The sequence below is a fragment of the Tachyglossus aculeatus genome, chromosome 14 (genome assembly GCF_015852505.1).
Source record: "Tachyglossus aculeatus isolate mTacAcu1 chromosome 14, mTacAcu1.pri, whole genome shotgun sequence".
NCBI classification, from domain to species: domain Eukaryota; kingdom Metazoa; phylum Chordata; class Mammalia; order Monotremata; family Tachyglossidae; genus Tachyglossus; species Tachyglossus aculeatus.
The window spans coordinates 52546279-52569813 of record NC_052079.1 but is presented as its reverse complement, the minus strand read 5'-3'; the positions used below and the strand labels follow the sequence as shown (position 1 = coordinate 52569813).

Below are 23535 nucleotides of genomic sequence, written 5' to 3'. Positions count from 1 at the left end.
CACAGTCTTAATCCCCATTTTACAGATGGGGTAACTGAGGCGCAGAGAAGTTAAGTGACTTGCCCAAGGTCACACAGCAGACATGTGGCAGAGCTGGGATTCGAACCCAAACTGAGCCCCTTCCTCCCAGACTGAGCCCCTTCCTTCCTCTCCCCCTCGTCCCCCTCTCCATCCCCCCCATCTTACCTCCTTCCCTTCCCCACAGCACCTGTATATATGTATATATGTTTGTACAGATTTATTACTCTATTTATTTATTTATTTTACTTGTACATATCTATCCTATTTATTTTATTTTGTTAGTATGTTTGGTTTTGTTCTCTGTCTCCCCCTTTTAGACTGTGAGCCCACTGTTGGGTAGGGACTGTCTCTATATGTTGCCAATTTGTACTTCCCAAGCGCTCAGTACAGTGCTCTGCACATAGTAAGCGCTCAATAAATACGATTGATGATGATGATGATGACCTCTGACTCCAAAGCCCGTGCTCTTACCACTGAGCCACACTGCTTCTCTATGTGCAAAGCACTGCTCTAAGCGCTGGGGAGGTTACAAGGTGATCAGGTTGTCCCACGGGAGGCTCACAGTCTTCATCCCCATTTTACAGATGAGGTCCCTGAGGCCCAGAGATGTGAAGTTTGTTGCCCAAAGTCACCCAGCTGGCAACTGGCGGAGCCGGGATTTGAACCCATGACCTCTGACTCCAAAGCCCGGGCTCTTGCTACTGAGCCACGCTGCTTCTCTGCTTCTGTGCCTCAGTTCCCTCACCTGTAAAATGGGGATTAAGACTGAGAGTCCCACGTGGGACAACTTGCTCACCTTATATCCCCCCAGCACTTAGAACTGTGCTTGGCACATAGTAAGCGCTTAACAAACGCCATTATTGTTATTATCATTTGTTAAGTACTTACTATGTGCCAAGCACTGTTGTAAACGCTGGGGGAGATACAAGGTAGTCTTAATCCCCATTTTACAGATGAGATAACTGAGGCCCAGAGAAGTCAAGTGACTGGCCCAAAGTCCCACAGCTGACAAGTGGCAGAGACGGGATTAAAACCCTCCTCTTCCTCTCTCCATCGCCCCCACTCCCTCCCTCAGCCAGCTCTACCCCCTTCCCCTCCCCACAGCACTGCCTTAGATTTGTACCTATTTATTACTCTATTTATTTTATTAATGATGTGTATATAGCGCTAATTATATTTATTTTGATGGTATTGACACCTATCTGCTTGTTTTGCTCTGTTGTCTGTCTCCCCCTTCTAGACTGTGAGCCCGTTGTTGGGTCAGGACCGTCTCTATCTGTGGCCGAATCGTCCTTTCAAGCGCTTAGTCCAGGGCTCTGCACACAGTAAGCGCTCAATCAATACGATTGAATATCTATAATTCCATTTATTTATATTGATGGGATTGACACCTGTCTACTGGTTTTGTTTTCTGTCTCCCCCTTCTAGGCTGTCAGCCCGTTGTTGGGTCAGGACCGTCTCTATCTGTGGCCGAATCGTCCTTTCAAGCGCTTAGTCCAGGGCTCTGCACACAGTAAGCGCTCAATCAATACGATTGAATATCTATAATTCCATTTATTTATATTGATGGTATTGACACCTGTCTACTGGTTTTGTTTTCTGTCTCCCCCTTCTAGGCTGTCAGCCCGTTGTTGGGTTGGGACCGTCTCTATCTGTGGCCGAATCGTCCTTTCAAGCGCTTAGTCCAGGGCTCTGCACACAGTAAGCGCTCAATCAATACGATTGAATATCTATAATTCCATTTATTTATATTGATGGTATTGACACCTGTCTACTGGTTTTGTTTTCTGTCTCCCCCTTCTAGGCTGTCAGCCAGTTGTTGGGTCGGACCGTCTCTATCTGTGGCCGAATTGTCCTTTCAAGCATTTAGTCCAGGGCTCTGCACACAGTAAGTGCTCAATCAATACGATTGAATGAATGGATATCTATAATTCCATTTATTTATACTGATGGCATTGACACCTGTCTACTGGTTTTGTTGTCTATCTCCCCCTTGTAGCCTGTGAGCCCGTTGTTGGGCAGGGATTGTCTCTACCTGGGGCCCAGTTGGACTTTCAAGTGCTTAGTCCAGGGCTCTGCACACAGTAAGCGCTCAATCAATACGATGGAAAGCATGAATGCTGTGCGCGCAGTGAGCGCTGAAAGAATACGACTGAATGAATGAATGATTCGGTCGGACGGGCCTCGCGGAGGGGCGGGAGGGGGCGGCCAATACGTGACCCGTCACGGGACATGGGGGGAGACAGGGAGGGAGGGGGAGAGAGAGGGAGGCAGGGGAGGGAGGGGGAGGAGGGGGGAGAGAGGGAGGGAGGGATTTATTTATTTATTTATTTGTGCATATCTATTCTATTTATTTTATTTTGAGAGGGAGGGAGGGATTTATTTATTTATTTATTTGTGCATATCTATTCTATTTATTTTATTTTGTTAGTCTGTTTGGTCTTGTTCTCTGTCTCCCCCTTTTAGACTGTGAGCCCACTGTTGGGTAGGGACTGTCTCTATATGTTGCCAATTTGGACTTCCCAAGCGCTTAGTACAGTGCTCTGCACATAGTAAGCGCTCAATAAATACGATTGATGATGATGATGATGATGAGGGAGGGAGGGGGAGAGAGGGAGGGAGGGGAGAGGGAGGGAGAAGGGGAGGGAGGGGAGAGAGGAGGGAGGGGAGAGGGAGAGGGAGAGAGAAGGAGAGGGAGGGGAGGGAGGGAGAGAGAAGGAGAGGGAGAGAGAAGGAGAGGGAGAGAGGGAGGGGGAGAGAGGGAGGGAGGGGAGGGAGGGAGGGGAGGGGGAGAGAGGGGAGGGAGGGGAGAGGAGGGGGGAGAGAGGGAGGGAGAGAGAAGGAGAGGGAGAGAAAGAGGGAGGGGAGGGGGGAGAGAGAAGGAGAGGGAGGGGGGGAGAGAGGGAGGGGGGAGAGAGGGAGGGAGGGGAGGGGGAGAGAGGGAGGGAGGGGAGGGAGGGGAGGGGGAGAGAGGGGAGGGAGGGGGGAGGAGGGGGGAGAGAGGGAGGGAGAGAGAAGGAGAGGGAGAGAAAGAGGGAGGGGAGGGGGGAGAGAGAAGGAGAGGGAGAGGAGGGGGGAGAGAGGGAGGGGGGAGAGGGGGAGGGGGAGAGAGGGGAGGGAGGGGAGGAGGGAGAGAGAAGGAGAGGGAGGGGAGGGGGGAGGGAGAGGGAGGGGGGAGAGGGGAGAGAGGGAGGGGAGAGGGGTGAGAAAGAGGGAGGGGAGAGAGAGGGGGGAGAGAGGGAGAGAAAGAGAGGGAGGGGAGGGGGAGAGAGAAAGAGAGAGAGAGGAGAGAGAGAGGGAGGGGGAGAGAGGGAGGGGGAGAGAGGGAGGGGGAGAGAGGGAGGGGGAGAGAGGGAGGGGGAGCCCCGCCCCCCCGGGCCGCGGGGTCACGTGGCGGCGCCGCGAGCTGCGGGGAGGGGGACGGGGGGGAGGGGAAGGAGGGGGCGGGTCCCGGAGCAGCCAATGGGGGGGGCGGGCGGGGCGGGGGGGCTGCACCCCCGGGCCCAGCCCCTGCACCCCACACTCGGACCGCTCGCTCACTCGCTCAACCGCAATAATAACAATAATGATAGTGACGGCATTTCTTATTGGTCAGAATAATGATGATGATGAGGGCATTTCTTAGGCATAATCATAATGATGATGAGGGCATTTATTACTACTAATAATAATGATGAGGGCATTTGTTACGCGCTTACTATGTGCCAAACACCGTTCTAAGCGCTGGGGGGGGGGGGATACCTGATCACCTTGTATCCCCCCCCAGTGCAGAGATCTATTACTCTATTTATTTTACTTGTACATATTTACTATTCTATTTTATTATGGTAATGATGTGTATCTAGCTTTACTTCTATTTATTCTGATGACTTGACACCTGTTCACGTGTTTCGTTTTGTCGCCCGTCTCCCCCTTCTAGACAGTGAGCCCGTTGTTGAGTAGGGACCGTCCCTATATGCTGCCAACTTGGACTTCCCAAGCGCTTAGTCCAGTGCTCTGCACACAGTAAGCGCTCAATGAATGCGATTGATGATGATGATGATTGAGCGCTTACTGTGTGCAGAGCACCGTACTAAGCGCTTGGGAAGTCCAAGTTGGCAACATCTAGAGACGGTCCCTACCCAACAGCGGGCTCACGGTGTAGAAGGGGGAGACAGACAACAAAACCAAACATATTAACAAAATAAAATAAATCGAATAATCAACCTTCAAGCTCAACCCGTTGTCTTAATCAATGTCATCATCATCATCAATCGTATTGAGCGCTTACTGTGCGCAGAGCACTGTACTAAGCGCTTGGGAAGTACAAGTTGGCAACATATAGAGATGGTCCCTACCCAACAGTGGGCTCACAGTCTAAAAGGCGGAGACAGAGAACAAAACCGAACATACTAACAAAATAAAATAAATAGAATAGATATGTACAAGTAAAATAAATAAATAAATAAATAGAGTAATAAATATGTACAAACATATATGCAGATCCTTCCTTTCCTCTTGAGAGAATTGCTTTTCACCGTGAGATTCCTCTCAGACTTTGTCCCCAAGTGTCCTTCCATGCAAAGACTTGGCTCAATAAGCTCTCCCAAGGTTGGTCCAATTTTTTCCGCCTCGAAACGCCCATCTCCCTTAGTAAGCAACTCCCTGAACACAGGGAAGCCCTTTCCAATGGAGACTCCACTGGCAGGTAAAGTTTCATCATCATCATCATCAATCGTATTTATTGAGCGCTTACTATGTGCAGAGCACTGTACTAAGCACTTGGGAAGTACAAATTGGCAACATATAGAGACAGTCCCTACCCAACAGTGGGCTCACAGTCTAAAAGGGGGAGACAGAGAACAAAACCAAACATACTAACAAAATAAAATAAAGAGAATAGATAGGTACAAGTAAAATAAATAGAGTAATAAATATGTACAAACATATATCCATATATACAGGTGCTGTGGGGAAGGGAAGGAGGTAAGATGGGGGGGATGGAGAGGGGGACGAGGTGGGTTGTCACAATCCAGGGAACAACCAGTTTGGGAAAGGACTTCCACATTTGCCTATTGGGTCCTCAGCATTCCGGTCAGTAGCTCTCCAGGCCGGAAATCCTCAGAAATGGGGGAATTGGGGAAGGGGGCTGCGCTTAGAACAGTGCTTGGCACATAGTAAGCGCTTAACAAATACCATCATCATCATCATCACACTTTTACTGGGTTGGCTTCCATGCCAATGCCCCAGTACCACCAGTTCCTGACTCACGAGTCCCGGACCGGACCCCGTGTGACTCAGTGGCCCGGGCTTGGGAGTCAGAGGTCGTGGGTTCTAGTCCAGGCTCCGCCACTTGTCAGCGGTGGGACCTTGGGCAAGTCACTTCACTTCTCTGCGTGGCTCAGTGGAAAAGAGCGCGGGCTTTGGAATCAGAGGTCATGGGTTCAAATCCCGGCTCCGCCAGTTGTCCGCTGTGTGACTTTGGGCAAGTCACTTCACTTCTCTGGGCCTCAGTTACCTCATCTGGAAAATGGGGATGAAGACTGGAGCCCCACGTGGGACAACCTGATTACCTTGTAACCTCCCCTGCGCTTAGAACAGTGCTTTGCACATAGTAAGTGCTTAATAAATGCCATCATTATTATTACTATTCTCTGGGCCTCAGTACCTCATCTGTAAAATGGGGATAAAGACTGTGAGCCCCACAGTGGGACAACCTGATCACCTTGTATCCTCCCCGGCGCTTAGAACGGTGCTTTGCACATAGTAAGTGCTTAATAAATGCCATCATCATTATTATTATTCTCTGGGCCTCAGCACCTCATCTGTAAAATGGGGATGAAGACTGTGAGCCCCCCGTGGGACAACCTGATCACCTTGTAACCTCCCCAGTGCTTAGAACAGTGCTTTGCACATAGTAAGTGCTTAATAAATGCCATCATTATTATTATTCTTCTCTGGGCCTCAGCACCTCATCTGTAAAATGGGGATAAAGACTGTGAGCCCCACAGTGGGACAACCTGATTCCTCGTATCTACCCCAGTGTTTAGAACAGTGCTTGGCACATAGTAAGCGCTTAACAAATACCAACATTATTATTATTAGTAGTAGTAGTATGATGTGGATTTTCATGCCTTTTTTTTTTGGAGTTTAGGAGTTTGCGTCCCTGCTCTAGAAAAGCAGCGTGGTTCAGTGGGAAGAGCCCAAGCTTGGGAGACAGAGGTCACGGGTTCAAATCCCAGCTCTACCAATTGTTAGCTGTGTGACTTTGAGCAAGTCACTTAACTTCTCTGGGCCTCAGTTACCTCATCTGGAAAATGGGGATGAAGACTGTGAGCCCCACATGGGACAACCTGATCACCTTGTAACCTCCCCAGCGCTTAGAACAGTGCTTTGCACATAGTAAGTGCTTAATAAATGCCATCATTATTATTATTATTCTCTGGGCCTCAGCACCTCATCTGTAAAATGGGGATAAAGACTGTGAGCCCCACAGTGAGACAACCTGATTCCTCGTATCTACCCCAGTGTTTAGAACAGTGCTTGGCACATAGTAAGTGCTTAACAAATACCAACATTAGTAGTAGTAGTAGTAGTAGTATGGTGTGGATTTTTGTGCTTGTGGGTGTATTTTCATACCTTTTTTTTTTTTGGTAGTTTAGGAGTTTGCGTCCCTGCTCTAGAAAAGCAGCGTGGCTCAGTGGAAAGAGCCCGAGCTTGGGAGTCAGAGGTCACGGGTTCAAATCCCAGCTCTGCCAATTGTTAGCTGTGTGACTTTGGGCAAGTCAGTTCACTTCCCTGGGCCTCAGTTACCTCATCTGTAAAATGGGGATGAAGACTGTGAGCCCCACGTGGGACAACCTGATCACCTTGTAGCCTCCCCAGTGCTTAGAACAGTGCTTTGCACATAGTAAGTGCGTAATAAATGTCATCATTATTATTATTATTATTCTCTGGGCCTCAGTACCTCATCTGTAAAATGGGGATAAAGACTGTGAGCCCCACAGTGGGACAACCTGATTCCTTGTATCTACCCCAGCATTTAGAACAGTGCTTGGCACATAGTAAGCGCTTAACAAATACCAACATTATTATTATTATTAGTAGTAGTAGTAGTAGTAGTAGTAGTAGTAGTAGTAGCAGTATGATGTGGATTTTTGTGCTTGTGGGTGTATTTTCATACCTTTTTTTTTTGGTAGTTTAGGAGTTTGCGTCCCTGCTCTAGAAAAGCAGTGTGGCTCAGTGGGAATCAATCAATCAATCAATCGTATTTATTGAGCGCTTACTATGTGCAGAGCACTGTACTAAGCGCTTGGGAAGTACAAATTGGCAACATATAGAGACAGTCCCTACCCAACAGTGGGCTCACAGTCTAAAAGGGGGAGACAGAGAACAAAACCAAACATAACAACAAAATAAAATAAATAGGATAGAAATGTACAAGTAAAATAAATAAATAAATAAATAAATAGAGTAATAAATATGTACAACCATATATACATATATACAGGAAGAGCCCGAGCTTGGGAGTCAGAGGTCACGGGTTCAAATCCCAGCTCTGCTAATTGTTAGCTGTGTGACTTTGGGCAAGTCACTTCGCTTCTCTGGGCCTCAGTTCCCTCATCTGTAAAATGGGGATGAAGACTGTGAGCCCCCTGTGGGACAGCCTGATCACCTTGTACCTCCCCGGCGCTTAGAACAGTGCTTTGCACATAGTAAGCGCTTAATAAATGCCATCATCATCATCATCACTGACACATACTGAGCTCTCGCTGTGATGGCTGCCTCTCATTAAAGCACCCTTAGGAAAAAAACACGCTTGGACTCGTTTTATGATTATGGAGCAGGCTATTAGATCCGGCCAGTGATTATGAATTAATTGTCGACTAACAACCGCTTCCTCCCCAAGGCATCACCCCAAGCACAGGCTAATGGAATTAACAATTCCTGTTTTACTTTCCCAAACCACGGGGAAAAGGCAGATGGAGAGAGCCAGTAGATGCAAATTGGATGTAGTTTGTATATTAATAGGAATGTGGGTTATAGATTTATTCATTCATTCATTCAATTGTATTTATTGAGCGCTTACTGTGTGCAGAGCACTGGACTAAGCGCTTGGGAAGTACAAGTCGGCAACATCTAGAGACGGTCCCTACCCAACAGCGGGCTCACAGTCTAGAAGGGGGAGACAGAGAACAAAACCAAACATATTAACAAAATAAAATAAATAGAATAAATAAGTACAAGTAAAATAGAGTAATAAATACGTACAATTCATTCATTCATTCAATTCATTCAATCGTATTTATTGAGCGCTTACTGTGTGCAGAACACTGGACTAAGCGCTTGGGAAGTACAAGTTGGCAACATATAGAGACGGTCCCTACCCAGCAGTGGGCTCACAGTCTAGAAGGGGGAGACAGAGAACAAAACCAAACATATTAACAAAATAAAATAAATAGAATAAATACGTACAAGTAAAATAAGTAGAGTAATAAATACATACAATTCATTCATTCATTCAGTTCAATCGTATTTAGTGCTTACTGTCTGCAGAGCACTGTACTAAGCGCTTGAGAAGTACAAGTCGGCAACATATAGAGATGGTCCCTACCCAGATCGCCTTAGATGTGCATAAAGCCAAAGTGACTTTGGGCAAGTCACTTCTCTGGGCCTCAGTTCCCTCATCTGTCAAATGGGGATGAAGACTGTGAGCCCCCCGTGGGACAACCTGATCACCTTGTAACCTCCCCAGCGCTTAGAACAGTAAGCATCATCATCATCATCAATCGTATTTATTGAGCGCTTACTGGGTGCAGAGCACTGGACTAAGCGCTTGGGAAGTACAAGTTGGCAACATATAGAGACGGTCCCTACCCAACAGTGGGCTCACAGTCTAAAAGGGGGAGCACATAGGAAGCACTTAACAAATGCCATTATTATTATTATTATTATTATTATTATTATAAAGAAAACCCTTTTTGAGCAAGATTATCTGCTGGAAGAGTATTATGTCAGAAAGGTAGCCAAGGACGAGTTGTCCCGGGGTTATTTCTACCCACCTCTGCTGCTTGCTCCTCCCAAATTCCTTCAGGGTGTGGTGGGGTGGGGAGGTGTGTATGTGTGTGTTTGTTTTATGGTATTTGTTAAGCACTTACTCCTTATCGAGCACAGAAGCAGCCTGGCCTAGTGGAAAGAGCCCCGGTTTGGGAGGCAGAGGACCAGGGTTTTTTTTTTATGGTTTTTTTTTGCATTTGTTAAGCGCTTACTATGTGCAAAGCACTGTTCTAAGCGCTGGGGAGGATACAGGGTGATCAGGTTGTCCCACGTGGGGCTCACAGTCTTAATCCCCATTTTCCAGATGAGGTAACTGAGGCCCAGAGAAATTAAGTGACTTGCCCAAGATCACACAGCAGACATGTGGCGGAGTCGGAATTCGAACCCGTGACCTCTGACTCCAAAGCCCGGGCTCTTTCCACTGAGCCACGCTGCTTCTCTAAGGGTTCTAGTCCCGGCTCTGCCACTTGCCTGCTGTGTGACCTTAGGCAAGTCACTTCATCTCTGTGCCCCCCCTTTTTCCCCTTCTCCCCCTCCGCCCTAGCTCCTTCCCCTCCCCACAGCACCTGTATATATGTATATATGTTTGTACAGATTTATTACTCTATTTATTTTATTTGTACATATTCTATTTATTTTATTTTGTTCATATGTTTGGTTTTGTTCTCTGTCTCCCCCTTCTAGACTGTGAGCCCACTGTTGGGTAGGGACCGTCTCTAGATGTTGCCAACTTGTACTTCCCAAGCGCTTAGTACAGTGCTCTCCACACAGTAAGCGCTTAATAAATGATTGATTGATTCATTTCTCTGTGCCTCAGTTTGCCTGTTCTCCCTCCTATTAAAGCAGCGTGGCTCAGTGGAAAGAACCCGGGCTTTGGAGTCAGAGGTCATGAGTTCAAATGCCGGCTCCACCACATGTCTGCTGTGTGACCTTGGGCAAGTCACTTAACTTCTCTGAGCCTCAATTACCTCATCTGTAAAATGGGGATTAAGACTGTAAACCCCACGTGGGACAACTTGATCACCTTGTATCCCCCCAGCGCTTAGAACAGTGCTCTGCACATAGTAAGCACTTAACAAATGCCATTATTATTATATTATTATTATTATTTAGTGAGCCTTATGCAGAACAAGCGACAAGCTAGCCAAGCTAGCTCTCTTCCTCCCTTCAAGGCCCTGCTGAGAGCTCACCTCCTCCAGGAGGCCTTCCCAGACTGAGCCCCTTCCTTCCTCTCCCCCTCGTCCCCCTCTCCATCCCCCCCATCTTACCTCCTTCCCTTCCCCACAGCACCTGTATATATGTTTGGTTTTGTTCTCTGTCTCCCCCTTTTAGACTGTGAGCCCACTGTTGGGTAGGGACTGTCTCTAGATGTTGCCAACTTGGACTTCCCAAGCGCTTAGTACAGTGCTCTGCACATAGTAAGCGCTCAGTAAATATGATTGATGATGATGATGATGATACTGAGAGCTCATCTCCTCCAGGAGGCCTTCCCACACTGAGCCCCCTCCTTTTTTCAATTTAATCATATTTATTGAGCGCTTACTGTGTGCAGAGCACTGTACTAAGCGCTTGGGAAGTCCAAGTTGGCAACATATAGAGATGGTCCCTACCCAACAGTGGGCTCCTTCCTCTCCCCTTCTCCTTCCCCTCCCCACAGCACCTGTATATATGTTTGTACGGATTTATTACTCTATTTTACTTGTACATATTTATTCTATTTATTTTATTTTGTTAATATGTTTTGTTTCTCTGTCTCCCCCTTCTAGACTGTGAGCCCACTGTTGGGTAGGGACCGTCTCTATATGTTGCCAACTTGGACTTCCCAAGCGCTTAGTACAGTGCTCTGCACACAGTAAGCGCTCAATAAATACGATTGATTGATTGATTGATTGTCTGTCTCCCCCTTCTAGACTGTGAGCCCGCTGCTGGGTAGGGACCGTCTCTAGATGTTGCCAACTTGGACTTCCCAAGCGCTTAGTACGGTGATCTGCACACAGGAAGCGCTCAATAAATACGATTGAAGGAATGAATGACTGTGTCCAACCTAATTAATTTATGTCTACCCCTGCGCTTAGAACAGTGTTGGACACATAGTAAGCACTTAACAAATACTAGAGAAGCAGGAGAAGCAGTAGAAGCCGTAGAAGTAGAGAAGCAGCGTGGCTCAGTGGAAAGAGCCCGGGCTTTGGAGTCAGAGGTCATGGGTTCTAATTCTGCCTCTGCCACTTAGCTGTGTGACTTTGGGCAAGTCACTTCACTGCTCTGTGCTTCAGTTACTTCATCTGTAAAATGGGGATTTATACTGTGAGCCCCACGTGGGGCAACCTGATCACATTGTAACCTCCCCAGCGCTTAGAACAGTGCTTTGCACATAGTAAGCGCTTAATAAAAGCCATCATTATTATTTTTATAATTATAGTAAGTGCTTGACAAATAATAATAATAGTAATAATAATGGCATTTGTTAAGCACTTGCTATGTGCAAAGCACTGTTCTAAGCGCTGAAAAAGAAGTGACTTTCTTGTGGCCACACAAGCAAGCTCGTGGCTGAACTGGGATTATTATTAATAATAATAATAATGATGATGATGATGATGATGGTATTTGTTAAGCACTTACTATGTGCCAAGCACTGTCCTAAGCGCTGGGGTAGACACAAGGTGATCAGGTTGTCCCACGTGGGGCTTACAGTCTTGATCCCCATTTTACAGATTAGGTAACTGAGGCACAGAGAAGTGAAGTGGCTTACCCAGGGTCACATAATAATAATAATAATTATGGCATCTATTAAGCGCTTACTATGTGCAAAGCACTGTTCTAAGTGCTGGGGAGGTTACAAGGTGATAAGGTTGTCCCATGGGGGGGGGGCTCACACAATCTTAATCCCCATTTTACAGATGAGGTAACTGAGGCACAGAGAAGTTAAGTGAATTGCCCAAAGTCACCCAGCTGACAATTGGCGGAGCCGGGATTTGAACCCATGACCTCTGACTCCAAAGCTCGTGCTCTTTCCACTGAGCCACGCTGCTTCTCACATAGCAGACAAGTGGCAGAGGTGGGATTAGAACCCACGTCCTCTAACTCCCAAGCCCGTGCTCTTACCACTAAGCCACGCTGCTAGTCTAAAAGGGGGGAGACAGAGAACAAAACCAAACATACTAACAAAATAAAATAAATAGAATAGATATGTACAAGTAAAATACATAAATAAATAAATAGTAATAAATATGTACAAACATATATACAGGTGAAAAGGTGGAAAGAGCATGGGCTTTGGAGTCAGAGGTCATGGGTTCAAATCCCGGCTCCGCCACTTGTCAGCTGGGTGACTTTGGACAAGTCACTTCTCTGGGCCTCAGTGACCTCATCTGTAAAATGGGGATGAAGACCGTGAGCCCCCCACCCCCCCCCATGGGACAACCTGATCACCTTGTAACCTCCCCAGCGCTTAGAACAGTGCTCTGCACATAGTAAGCGCTTCATAAATGCTATTATTATTATTATTATTATTATTATTATTATTATTATTATTATGGATGAGAACCCTGGTCCTCTGATTCCCAGGTTGGGGGGTCTTTTTTTTTTAATGGTATTTAATAATAATAATAATGATGATGGCGTTTGTTAAGCGCTTACTATGTGCAAAGCACTGTTCTAAGTGCTGGGGGGGGATACAAGGCGATCAGGTTGTCCCGCGTGGGGCTCACAGTCATCATCCCCATTTTACAGATGAGGTCACTGAGGGTCCGAGAAGTGAAGTGACTTGCCCAAGGCCACACAGCAGACCCGTGGTGGAGCCAGGATTCGAACCCGTGACTTCTGACTCCAAAGCCAGGGCTCTTTCCACTGAGGCATGCCGCTTCTCGTATTTGATAAGGGCTTACCGTGTGTCAGGTGCTGTCCTAAGCACTGGGGTAGATACAAGATCATCGTCAATCGTATTTATTGAGCGCTTACTGCTAAGATAACTCAGGGGGAGAGCTAGAATCAGTCCGTCATATTTATCGCCCACCTTCTGTCTGGAAAACACTGTACTAAATGCTTGGGAGGGTAACAGAAGCAGCTTGGCTCAGTGGAAAGAGCCCGGGTTTTGGAGTCAGAGGTCATGGGTTCAAATCCCTGCTCTGCCAATTGTCAGCTGTGTGACTTTGGACAGGTCACTTCACTTCTCTGGGCCTCAGTTCCCTCCTCTTCTAGACCGTGAGCCCGTTGTTGGGTAGGGACCCTCTCGATATGTTGCCAACTTGGACTTCCCAAGGGCTTAGTCCAGTGCTCTGCCCACAGTAGGCGCTCAATAAATACGATTGAATGAATGATGATGATGGCATTTATTAAGCGCTTACTATGTGCAAAGCACTGTTCTAAGCGCTGATAATAATGGTATTTGTTAAGCGCTTACTATGTGCACAGCACTGTTCTAAGCGCCGGAGAGATACAAGGTGATCAAGTTGTCCCACGTGGGGCTCACAGTCTTCATCCCCATTTTCCAGATGAGGGAACTGAGGCCCAGAGAAGTGAAGCGACTTGCCCAAAGTCACACAGCTGACAATTGGCAGAGCCGGGATTTGAACCCATGACCTCTGACTCCAAAGCCCGGGCTCTTTCCACTGAGCCACGCTTTAAGGCACTTAAATGAATGTTTGTACAGATTTATTACTCTATTTATTGATTGATTTTACTTGTACATATCTATTCATTTTATTTTGTTAGTATGTTTGGTTTTGTCTCCCCCTTTTAGACTGTGAGCCCACTGTTGGGTAGGGACTGTCTCTAGATGTTGCCAATTTGTACTTCCCAAGCGCTTAGTACAGTGCTCTGCACACAGTAAGCGCTCAATAAATACGATTGATGATGATGATGATGAATGAATGAATGAATAACGGGTTGAACACGGTCCCTGTCCCACATAGGGCCCACAGTCTTCATCTCCATTTTACAGATGAGGGAACTGAGACACAGAGAAGTGAAGTGACTTGCCTAAGGTCACCAAGCAGACCAGTGGCGGGGTCAGGATTAGAACCCAGGACTGGACTCTATCCACCAGGCCACTCTGTTTTTCCTGGAACTCTGTTCTGAGCACAGTTTGCTTTCCAGGAAACGGACTTGCCGCTGTTCCAGGGTACGTCTCATCATCAATCGTATTTATTGAGCGCTTACTATGTGCAGAGCACTGTACTAAGTGCTTAGCACTGTACTCTCCTCTCTCTCCAGCACATGTGAGCCCACTGTTGGGTAGGGACCGTCTCTATGTGTTGCCAACTTGTACTTCCCAAGCGCTTAGTACAGTGCTCTGCCCACGGTAAGCGCTCAATAAATACGATTGATTGATTGATATGTAGAATTACTGGTTCCTTGGCATTCAAGGCAGGGGAGGGGGGGGGGTGTCCCTGAACCCTGAGCCTCTAAAATGAAGCTTCCCCCAGGGACCGTCTCTAGATGTTGCCAACTTGTACTTCCCAAGCGCTTAGTACAGTGCTCTGCACACAGTAAGCGCTCAAAAAAAATACGATTGAATGAATGAATGAATCTAGGAGGAGGGAAGAGCCAGGCCTTGAAAGTCCCGGTGAGTCTGGCTGAAAGAATTAGGCCTTGAAAGTTCAGAATCAATCAATCATCATCATCAATTGTATTTATTGAGCGCTTACTATGTGCAGAGCACTGTACTAAGCGCTCAATCGTAGTGATTGAGCGCTTACTGTGTGCAGAGCACTGGACTAAGCGCTTGGGAAGTCCAAGTTGGCAACATATAGACATATAGAGACAGTCCCTACCCAACAGCGGGCTCACAGTCTAGAAGGGGGAGACAGAGAACAAAACCAAACAGATTAACAAAATAAAATAAATAGAATAGATATGTACAAGGAAAATAAATAAATAAGGACACGGACATTTTAGCGAAACCGAGTCTGTGGGGAAAATCCAGTTTTGCCCTGTGGCCGTGAATCCATTTTAAGCAACCTTCTAGGGACGCTGATTATAGCTGTACTGAGGATAAAGACAGGCTAGTTTCCTAAGCAGATGAAATGAAGGTAAAATTTGATCCTTTTTAACAATAATGTGAATAATGTAATAAGTTGTGGGTGAAGTAAGTGCTTGTATACAGTGCTTAGAACAGTGCCTGGCACGTAGTAAGTGCTTAATGAATAACATCATCTCCCTCATTATTATTATTATTATTATCATTATTATTATTATTATCATCATCATCATTATCATTAATCTGGACTTAATATTAATATATCAACATTAATGTAACCAATACTAATATTATAAATATTATAAATATTAAATTTAAATTAAATGTAAATAAAATAAATATAATTAAATGTAATATATAATAAATATAATATATAATATATAATATAATATATAACTAAATATAAATAAAATTAAAAATAAATGTTATAATGCTATAAATAGTATTAATATTATTATATTAATATTAATGTAATAATTATATAATTAATAATAATCCCCGTTAAGCCACGAGCCTGCTTGTGTGACCATAAGATAATAATAAAGAATCATTATTGCTATTATTATCCGATACGAACTAGAGTCTGGAAAACAGAATTTTAACAGAGGAGGGGTGAAACTAGAGACTGAGAAATCAGTCATCTGGACGGAGCGAATGCAGCATGGCTCAGTGGAAAGAGCCCGGGCTTTGGAGTCAGAGGCCATGGGTTCGAATCCCGGCTCCGCCACATGTCTGCTGTGTGACCTTGGGCAAGCCACTGAACTGCTCTGAGCCTCAGTTCCCTCATCTGTAAAATGGGGATTAAGACTGTGAGCCCCACGTGGGACAACTTGATCACCTTGTATCCACCCCCAGCGCTTAGAACAGTGCTCTGCGCATAGTAAGTACTTAACAAATGCCATTATTATTATTATTATTATTATTATTATTATCCTTTCTGACACCGTGGAGTCAATCGATCCTATTTATGTATTTATTTTATTAGTACATATCTATTCTGTTTATTTTATTTTGTTAGTATGTTTTGTTTGGTTCTCTGTCTCCCCCTTCTAGACTGTGAGCCCACTGTTGGGTAGGGACCGTCTCTCTATGTTGCCAACTTGGACTTCCCAAGCGCTTAGTACAGTGCTTTGCACACAGTAAGCGCTCAATAAATACGATTGATTGATTGATTGATTGACTGACACCATGAGAAGCAGCTCTAGCTCACGCGGTTTCTGTTGTAGAAAGATCACAGGCCTGGGATTCAGCGGACCTGGGTTCTAATCTCGGCTCTCCGTGTGTCTGCTGTGTGATCTTGGGCAAGTCACTTCATTTCTCTGTGCCTCAGTTACCTCATCTGGGATTCAATCCTACTCATCATCAATCGTATTTATTGAGCGCTTACTGTGTGCAGAGCACTGTACTAAGCGTGAGCCTCATGCTGGACAGGAACTTTGCCCAGCGCTTAGAACAGTGCTTGGCATGGCATGGGCCTGAGAATCAGAAGGTCTTGAGTTCTAGTCCCTGCTCCACCATTTGTCTGCTGCGTGACCTTGGGCAAGTCACTTCACTTCTCTGTGCCTCGGTTCCCTCATCTGTAAAATGGGGATTGAGACTGTGAGCCCCCCGTGGAACAGGGACTGTATCCAACCCAATTACCTTGTATCTACCCCAGTGCTTAGAACAGTGCCCGGCCCATAGTAAGCGCTTAATGAATACCATAATTATGATTATTATAGTAAATGCTTAGCAAATACTATTACTAATACTACTAATAAAAATCATATTTATTGAGCACTTACTATGTGCAGAGGTGATTGAGGCACTTGGTTCTACAAGTTCAGTTGTGAACTCGGTTTTTGGTTTTGTTCTCGGTCTCCCCCTTTTAGACTGTGAGCCCACTGTTGGGTAGGGACCGTCTCTATATGTTGCCAACTTGGACTTCCCAAGCGCTTAGTACAGTGCTCTGCACACAGTAAGTGCTCAATAAATACGATTGATTGATTGATTGATTGATTGATCAGTAAATAAGGCTTTGGGACAGGTCAGTTTCTTGCATTTCATTGCTATTCCCCTGATTAGGGCAATGTCAAAGGTCTTCTTAATAATAATAATAATAATGATGGTATTTATTAAGCGCTTACTATGTGCAAAGCACTGTTCTAAGCGCTGGGGAAGATACAAGGTTATCAGGTTGTCCCACATGGGGCTCACAGTCTTAGTCCCCATTTTACAGATGAGGGAACTGAGGCCCAGAGAAGTTAAGTGACTCGCCCAAAGTCACCCAGCTGACAAGTGGCGGAGCTGGGATTTGAACCCATGACCTCTGACTCCAAAGCCCGGGCTCTTTCCACTGAGCCACGCTGCTTTTAGACTGTGAGCCCACTGTTGGGTAGGGACCGTCTCTATATGTTGCCAACTTGGACTTCCCAAACGCTTAGTACAGTGCTCTCCATACAATAAGCGCTCAATAAATATGATTGATTGATTGATTTTGCATCAATAAATAAGGCTTTGGGACAGGTCAGTTTCTTGCATTTCATTGCTATCCCCCTGCTTAGGGCGGCGTCAAAGGTCTTCTTCACAACAGAGGAAGGCATTGACCTCTTTCCCTCTGTACTGCAGGACTCTGGTACATATTTACTATTCTATTTATTTTATTTGTTAATATATTTTGTGTTGTTGTCTGTCTCCCCCTTCTAGACTGTGAGCCCGCTGTTGGGGAGGGACCGTCTCTATATGTTGCCAACTTGGACTTCCCAAGCGTTTAGTCCAGTGCTCTGCACACAGTAAGCGCTCAATAAATACGACTGAACGAATGAATTACCTTGTATCTACCCCAGTGCTTAGAACGGTGCCCGGCCCATAGTAAGCGCTTAACAAATACCATAATTATGACTATTATAGTAAGTGCTTAGCAAATACTATTATTACTAATACTACTAATAAAAATCACATTTGTTGAGCACTTACTACGTGCAGAGGTGATTGAGGCACTTGGTTCTACAAGTTCAGTTGTGAACTCGGTTTTGCATCAATAAATAAGGCTTTGGGACATCATCATCATCAATCGTATTTATTGAGCGCTTACTGTGTGCAGAGCACTGGACTAAGCGCTTGGGAAGTCCAAGTTGGCAACATCTAGAGACAGTCCCTACCCAACAGTGGGCTCACAGTCTAAAAGGGGGAGACAGAGAACAAAACCAAACATACTAACAAAATAAAATAAATAGAATAGATATGTACAAGTAAAATAAATAAATAGAGTAATAAATATGTACAAACATGTATACATATATACAGGTGCTGTAGGGAAGGGAAGGAGGTAAGATGGGGACAGTTCGGTGTCTTGCGTTTCATTGCTATCCCCCTGCTTAGGGCAGCATAAAGGTCTTCTTCACAACAGAGGAAGGCCTTGACCTCTTTACCTGTATATATGTATATATGTTTGTACATATTTATTACTCTATTTATTTATTTATTTTACTTGTACATATCTGTTCTATTTATTTTATTTTGTTAGTATGTTTGATTTTGTTCTCCATCTCCCCCTTTTAGACTGTAAGCCCACTGTTGGGTAGGGACTGTCTCTATATGTTGCCAACTTGGACTTCCCAAGCGCTTAGTACAGTGCTCTGCACACAGTAAGCGCTCCATAAATACGATTGATTGATTGATTGACCTACCCCCTCTGTACTGCAGGACTCTTGTACATATTAAGCGCTTAGTACAGTGCTCTGCACACAGTAAGTGCTCAATAAATACGATTGATTGATTTACTATTCTATTTATTTTATTTGTTAATATGTTTTGTTTTGTTGTCTGTCTCCCCCTTCTAGACTGTGAGCCCGCTGTTGGGCAGAGACCATCTCTATATGTTGCCAACTTATACTCCCCAAGTGTTTAGTCCAGTGCTCTGCACACAGTAAGCGCTCAATAAATACGATTGAATGAATGAATGAATGCAGGACACCAATCTGGGGGAAGGTCCAGGGTCAGCTTTCCCAACTGTAAAATGGGAACAATAGCGCCAGGAAGAATGAATGAAACAAATGTGCTTCGTAATAATAATGATGGCATTTTTTAAGCCCTTACTATGTGCAAAGCACTGTTCTAAGCGCTGGGCTTCGTACAGAAGATCGAACCAAGTTCTGTATTGCCGTACGGGGAAACAGAGCGATGTAGCGGACAGAGCACGGGCCTGCGACTCACGGTCTTAATCCCCATTTTACAGTCGAGGTAACTGAGGCCCAGAGAAGTGAAGCGACTTGTCCCAGATCAGCCAGCAGACATTAGAGAAGCAGCGTGGCTCAGTGGAAAGAGCCCGGGCTTGGGAGTCAGAGGTCATGGGTTCAAATCCCAGCTCTGCCAATTGTCAGCTGGGTGACTTTGGGCAGGTCACTTCACTTCTCTGGGCCTCAGTGACCTCATCTGTAAAATGGGGATGAAGACTGTGAGCCCCCCGGGGGACAACCTGATCACCTTGTAACCTCCCCAGCGCTTAGAACAGTGCTTTGCACATAGTAAGCGCTTCATAAATGCCATTATTATTATTAAGACTGTGAGCCCCCCGTGGGACAACCTGATCACCTTGTGACCTCCCCAGCGCTTGGAACGGTGCTTTGCACATAGTAAGCGCTTAATAAATGCCACCATTATTATTATTATTATTATTATTATGTTGAGCTCAGTGGGCAAGGTGCCACCGTGCAGGGCTGGCACGGCCCAATGCCCTGTATGTTCCTAGGCCGGCCTTTGTCTGGAGAATGAGGAGCGGTGTTTGACGCGTAGTAAGCGCTTAATAAATATACCTGTATATATGTATATATGTTTGTACGTATGTATTGTGTCCAACCTGATTAACTTGTATCCACCCCAGTGCTTGGCATACAAGCACTGATTTGACTGGACTTTGGGCAAGTCCCTTAACTTCTCTGTGCCTCAGTTCCCTCATCTGTAAAATGGGGATGAAGACTGTGAGCCCCATGTGGGACAACCTGATCACCTTTTAACCTCCCCAGCGCTTAGAACAGTGCTTTGCACATAGTAAGCGCTTAATAAATGCCATTATTATTATTATTACTCTATATTATATTGCTTAGAACAGTGCTTTGCACATAGTAAGTGCTTAATAAATGCCATCATTATTATTATTATTACTCTTTGTGCCTCAGTTACCTCATCTGTAAAATGGGGATTAAGACTGTGAACCCCCCGAGGGACAACCTGATCACCTTGTAACCTCCCCAGCGCTTAGAACAGTGCTTGGCACATAGTAAGCGCTTAATAAATGCCATTATTATTATTATTATTATTATTATTATTATTATTATTATTATGTGGAGACAGGAGAGAGAAAAAACCAGGGCCCTTGTTGTCAACCTGTCTACATGTTTTGTTGTCTCCCCCTTCTAGACTGTGAGCCCGTTGTTGGTTAGGTAGGAACCGTCTCTATATGTTGCCGACTTGTACTTCCCAAGCGCTTAGTACCGTGCTCTGCACACAGTAAGCGCTCAATAAATACGATTGAGTGAATGAACGAATGAACTTCAGGAGGGCTGGAAGTAAAGGCTGGGAAATCCAAGGTCTCCGCGGTGTTGGGATAATTCCCCTTTGCCCTCTAATAACGATAATAATTGTGGTATTTGTTAAGTGCTTACTGTGTGCCACGCATTGTTCTAAGTACTGTGGTTTGGATGCAGCCCCTGTCCCACAGAGAGCTCACAGTCTTAATCCCCATTTTATAGATGAGGGAACTGAGGCACAGAGCGGTGAAGTGACTTGCCCAAGGTCACACACAGCAGGCAACTGGCGGAGCTGGGATTAGAACCCACGTCCTTCCGACTCTCTGGCCCGTGCTCTTTCCACTCCCTAGGCCTCGCTGCTTCTCTAGACTGTAATCAATCAATTAATCAATTGTATTTATTGAGCGCTTACCGTGTGCAGAGCACTGGACTAAGCGCTTGGGAAGTCCAAGTTGGCAACATAGCGAGACGGTCCCTACCCAACAGTGGGCTTACAGTAATAGTAATACAGTAATAGACTGTAAGTTCGTTGTGGGCAGGGAATGCGTCTGCTTAGTGTTACATTGCCCTCGCCCAGGAGCGTGGGACAGCGCTCTGCGTAGCGTTATTATGCAGTCCTTTTAGACTGTGAGCCCACTGTTGGGTAGGGACTGTCTCTATATGTTGCCAATTTGTATTTCCCAAGCGCTTAGTACAGTGCTCTGCACACAGTAAGCGCTCAATAAATACGATTGATGATGATGATGATGATTGCTCCCTTGATGGACCGATGAGCCCCCACCCAACCTTAAGACCTTTTGAGAGGTCTTAAAAAACACAGGGAAATCCATCTCTAGCCTGGAACTCTCTCTCTCTATATATATACGTTTGTACATATTTATTACTCCATTTATTTATTTATTTTACTTGTACATATCTATTTATTTTATTTTGTTAGTATGTTTGGTTTTGTTCTCTGTCTCCCCCTTCTAGACTGTGAGCCCACTGTTGGGTAGGGACCGTCTCTATACGTTGCCAACTTGGACTTCCCAAGCGCTTAGTCCAGTGCTCTGCACACAGTAAGCGTTCAATAAATACGATTGATTGATTGATTGATTGATTGACGGGGCTCGGGAGGGAGTTGTGATGGATGCTGGCAAAGAACCTACCCCTCTCCCCACGCCTGGGGCTCACCCACACCCTTGGCCCCGTGTTTCACTGCGGTGTCCCGGGAACATATGTTCCTGCTCACATGATCCTGTTACATAACAACGGTCGCTACACACAGGAGATCGTCCGAACCGACACAAATCCAAGGAGGCCTCCCGGGAGAGAGGTGCCCAACGGAAGAGGGTGACTGAGAGAGCGGGCCGGGACCCCTGAGCAAACTCCAGGCCCCTCTTCCAGTCCCTCCTTCCTGGCCGGGATTAGGAGGGAAGCGCTTAGTACAGTGCTCTGCACAGAGTAAGCGCTCAATAAATACGATTGATGAGGAGGAGGAGGGTGGGGCCCAGCGTGGCTGTCGTGGTTTTGCCCCGATGCCACCTAAGCGAGCCGTGTGTGCCCGCATACGTGGTTGTGGAACGACGTGGCGTTATTTAATGATAATTGTGGTATTCGTTAAGCGCTTACTATGCGCCAGGCACTGTTCTAAGCGCCAGGGGAGGTAGAAGAGTCACCTCCCTCCCCAGGTGCATCAGGGGGTCACAAATGAGAAAGCATAGAGGGGAGCGGGATTGTGACTTCGAGGCCCAGTTAGTCCCGGGCGGCTCAGAGCATCATCATCATCATCAATCGTATTTGTTGAGCGCTTACTGTGCGCAGAGCACTGTACTAAGCGCTTGGGAAGTCCAAGTTGGCAACATCTAGAGACAGTCCCTGCCCAATGCGTTAGACGGTACCAGGCTCCCGACGCACACGCTCTAAGCAGATCCGGGAACTTCGGGATCCGCTCCACGTTCGGAGCGGCTCTGGATTTTTGCGGGCTTCACCGGGGCCGAGCTACGGCATCTAGGGGCCCTCGAAAGGGTCCCCCGATTCCTGGGGCGATCCCCTCGGTTGTCCCTGGAGGCGGTCCCGGGAGCTCACAGCCCCGGGGTTGCCCGGTTGCCTCCCCGCCAGGAGGGCTCGGAATTCCAGTCCACGCTGCTTTCCCAACCAAGCATCACCCTTCCCCATCCCACGCAGGACACCCGGTTGCCGGCCCAGAGGGAAAGACGTCTGGCCCCGGGGGAGCAGCGGGCGGTGGAATCCAAATCTTTCCAGGAGCCGACGAAGGCCTCCGATCCTTCCCAACCGTTCCGTCCGTCCTCCCTCCCTTTTTTATTTATTCCCTGGCACGGCCCGGACGAGGGCGAGCCAGGTGGACTCCTGAGGGATGAGCCATCTCCTGGGCCTCGGCCAGGGGCAGGGGCAGAGATGGGGTGACCCGTCGCCTACCTTGGCGCCTGTCGGGCCAGGGCAGGGAGTGCTCCAGCAGGGATTTCAGGACCTCGGGCATGTCCATGGCGGGGCCGACAGCCGTCTGCTCGCAGCTCGCCATGGCCCGGGCGCGAGGCCTCGTCCCCACAGAGGCCCCCGGCCCCGCGGGCAGCCGGAGGAGAGGAAGCGGAGGGGACGGAGGGGACGCAGATGGAGAGGACTGGCCTGCCAATAGGCGGTGGGGGCCGCCCAGCCCCTCTCTCCCACCCCCGCGCCCGGGCAGCCAGCCAGCCGGGAATGTGGCCTTCCCCCTGCCCGGCGGGCCCGGGCAGCCTGCCAGCAAAGCAGCACGTGGCGCCAGCTCCTGCCAATCCCCTGGCGGAGAACGGGGCCTGTTATCTAACTCCGCAAAGGAAGTTCCCGGCTCCCGGGTCGGAGCCGGGAGCGGAGCCAGGCTCACCCGACCCCGCATGGGGCCACCCGCTTGGAGGGAGACGCGCCCCCGGAGTATGTGTGCAGGCAGCTGGGCGCGCGATAATTGTAATAATAATTGTGGCATTCGTTAAGCGCTCCCTACATGCCAGGCACCGTACG

General features: G+C 46.9%; 1 protein-coding gene across 2 annotated transcripts in view; it reads right to left on the bottom strand.

Annotated features, from left to right (window-relative positions):
- The window catches only part of TEF (TEF transcription factor, PAR bZIP family member), a 42450-nt gene extending 19321 nt beyond the window's left edge, over window positions 1–23129 (bottom strand). For both annotated transcript variants that reach the window (XM_038756259.1, XM_038756260.1), the window contains exon 1: window positions 22960–23129. In XM_038756259.1, the coding sequence (XP_038612187.1) occupies window positions 22960–23062 (103 nt within the window). In that variant the 5' untranslated portion in view covers window positions 23063–23129. The remainder of the gene's footprint in view (window positions 1–22959) is intronic.
- Between the last annotated feature and the right edge of the window lie 406 nt (window positions 23130–23535).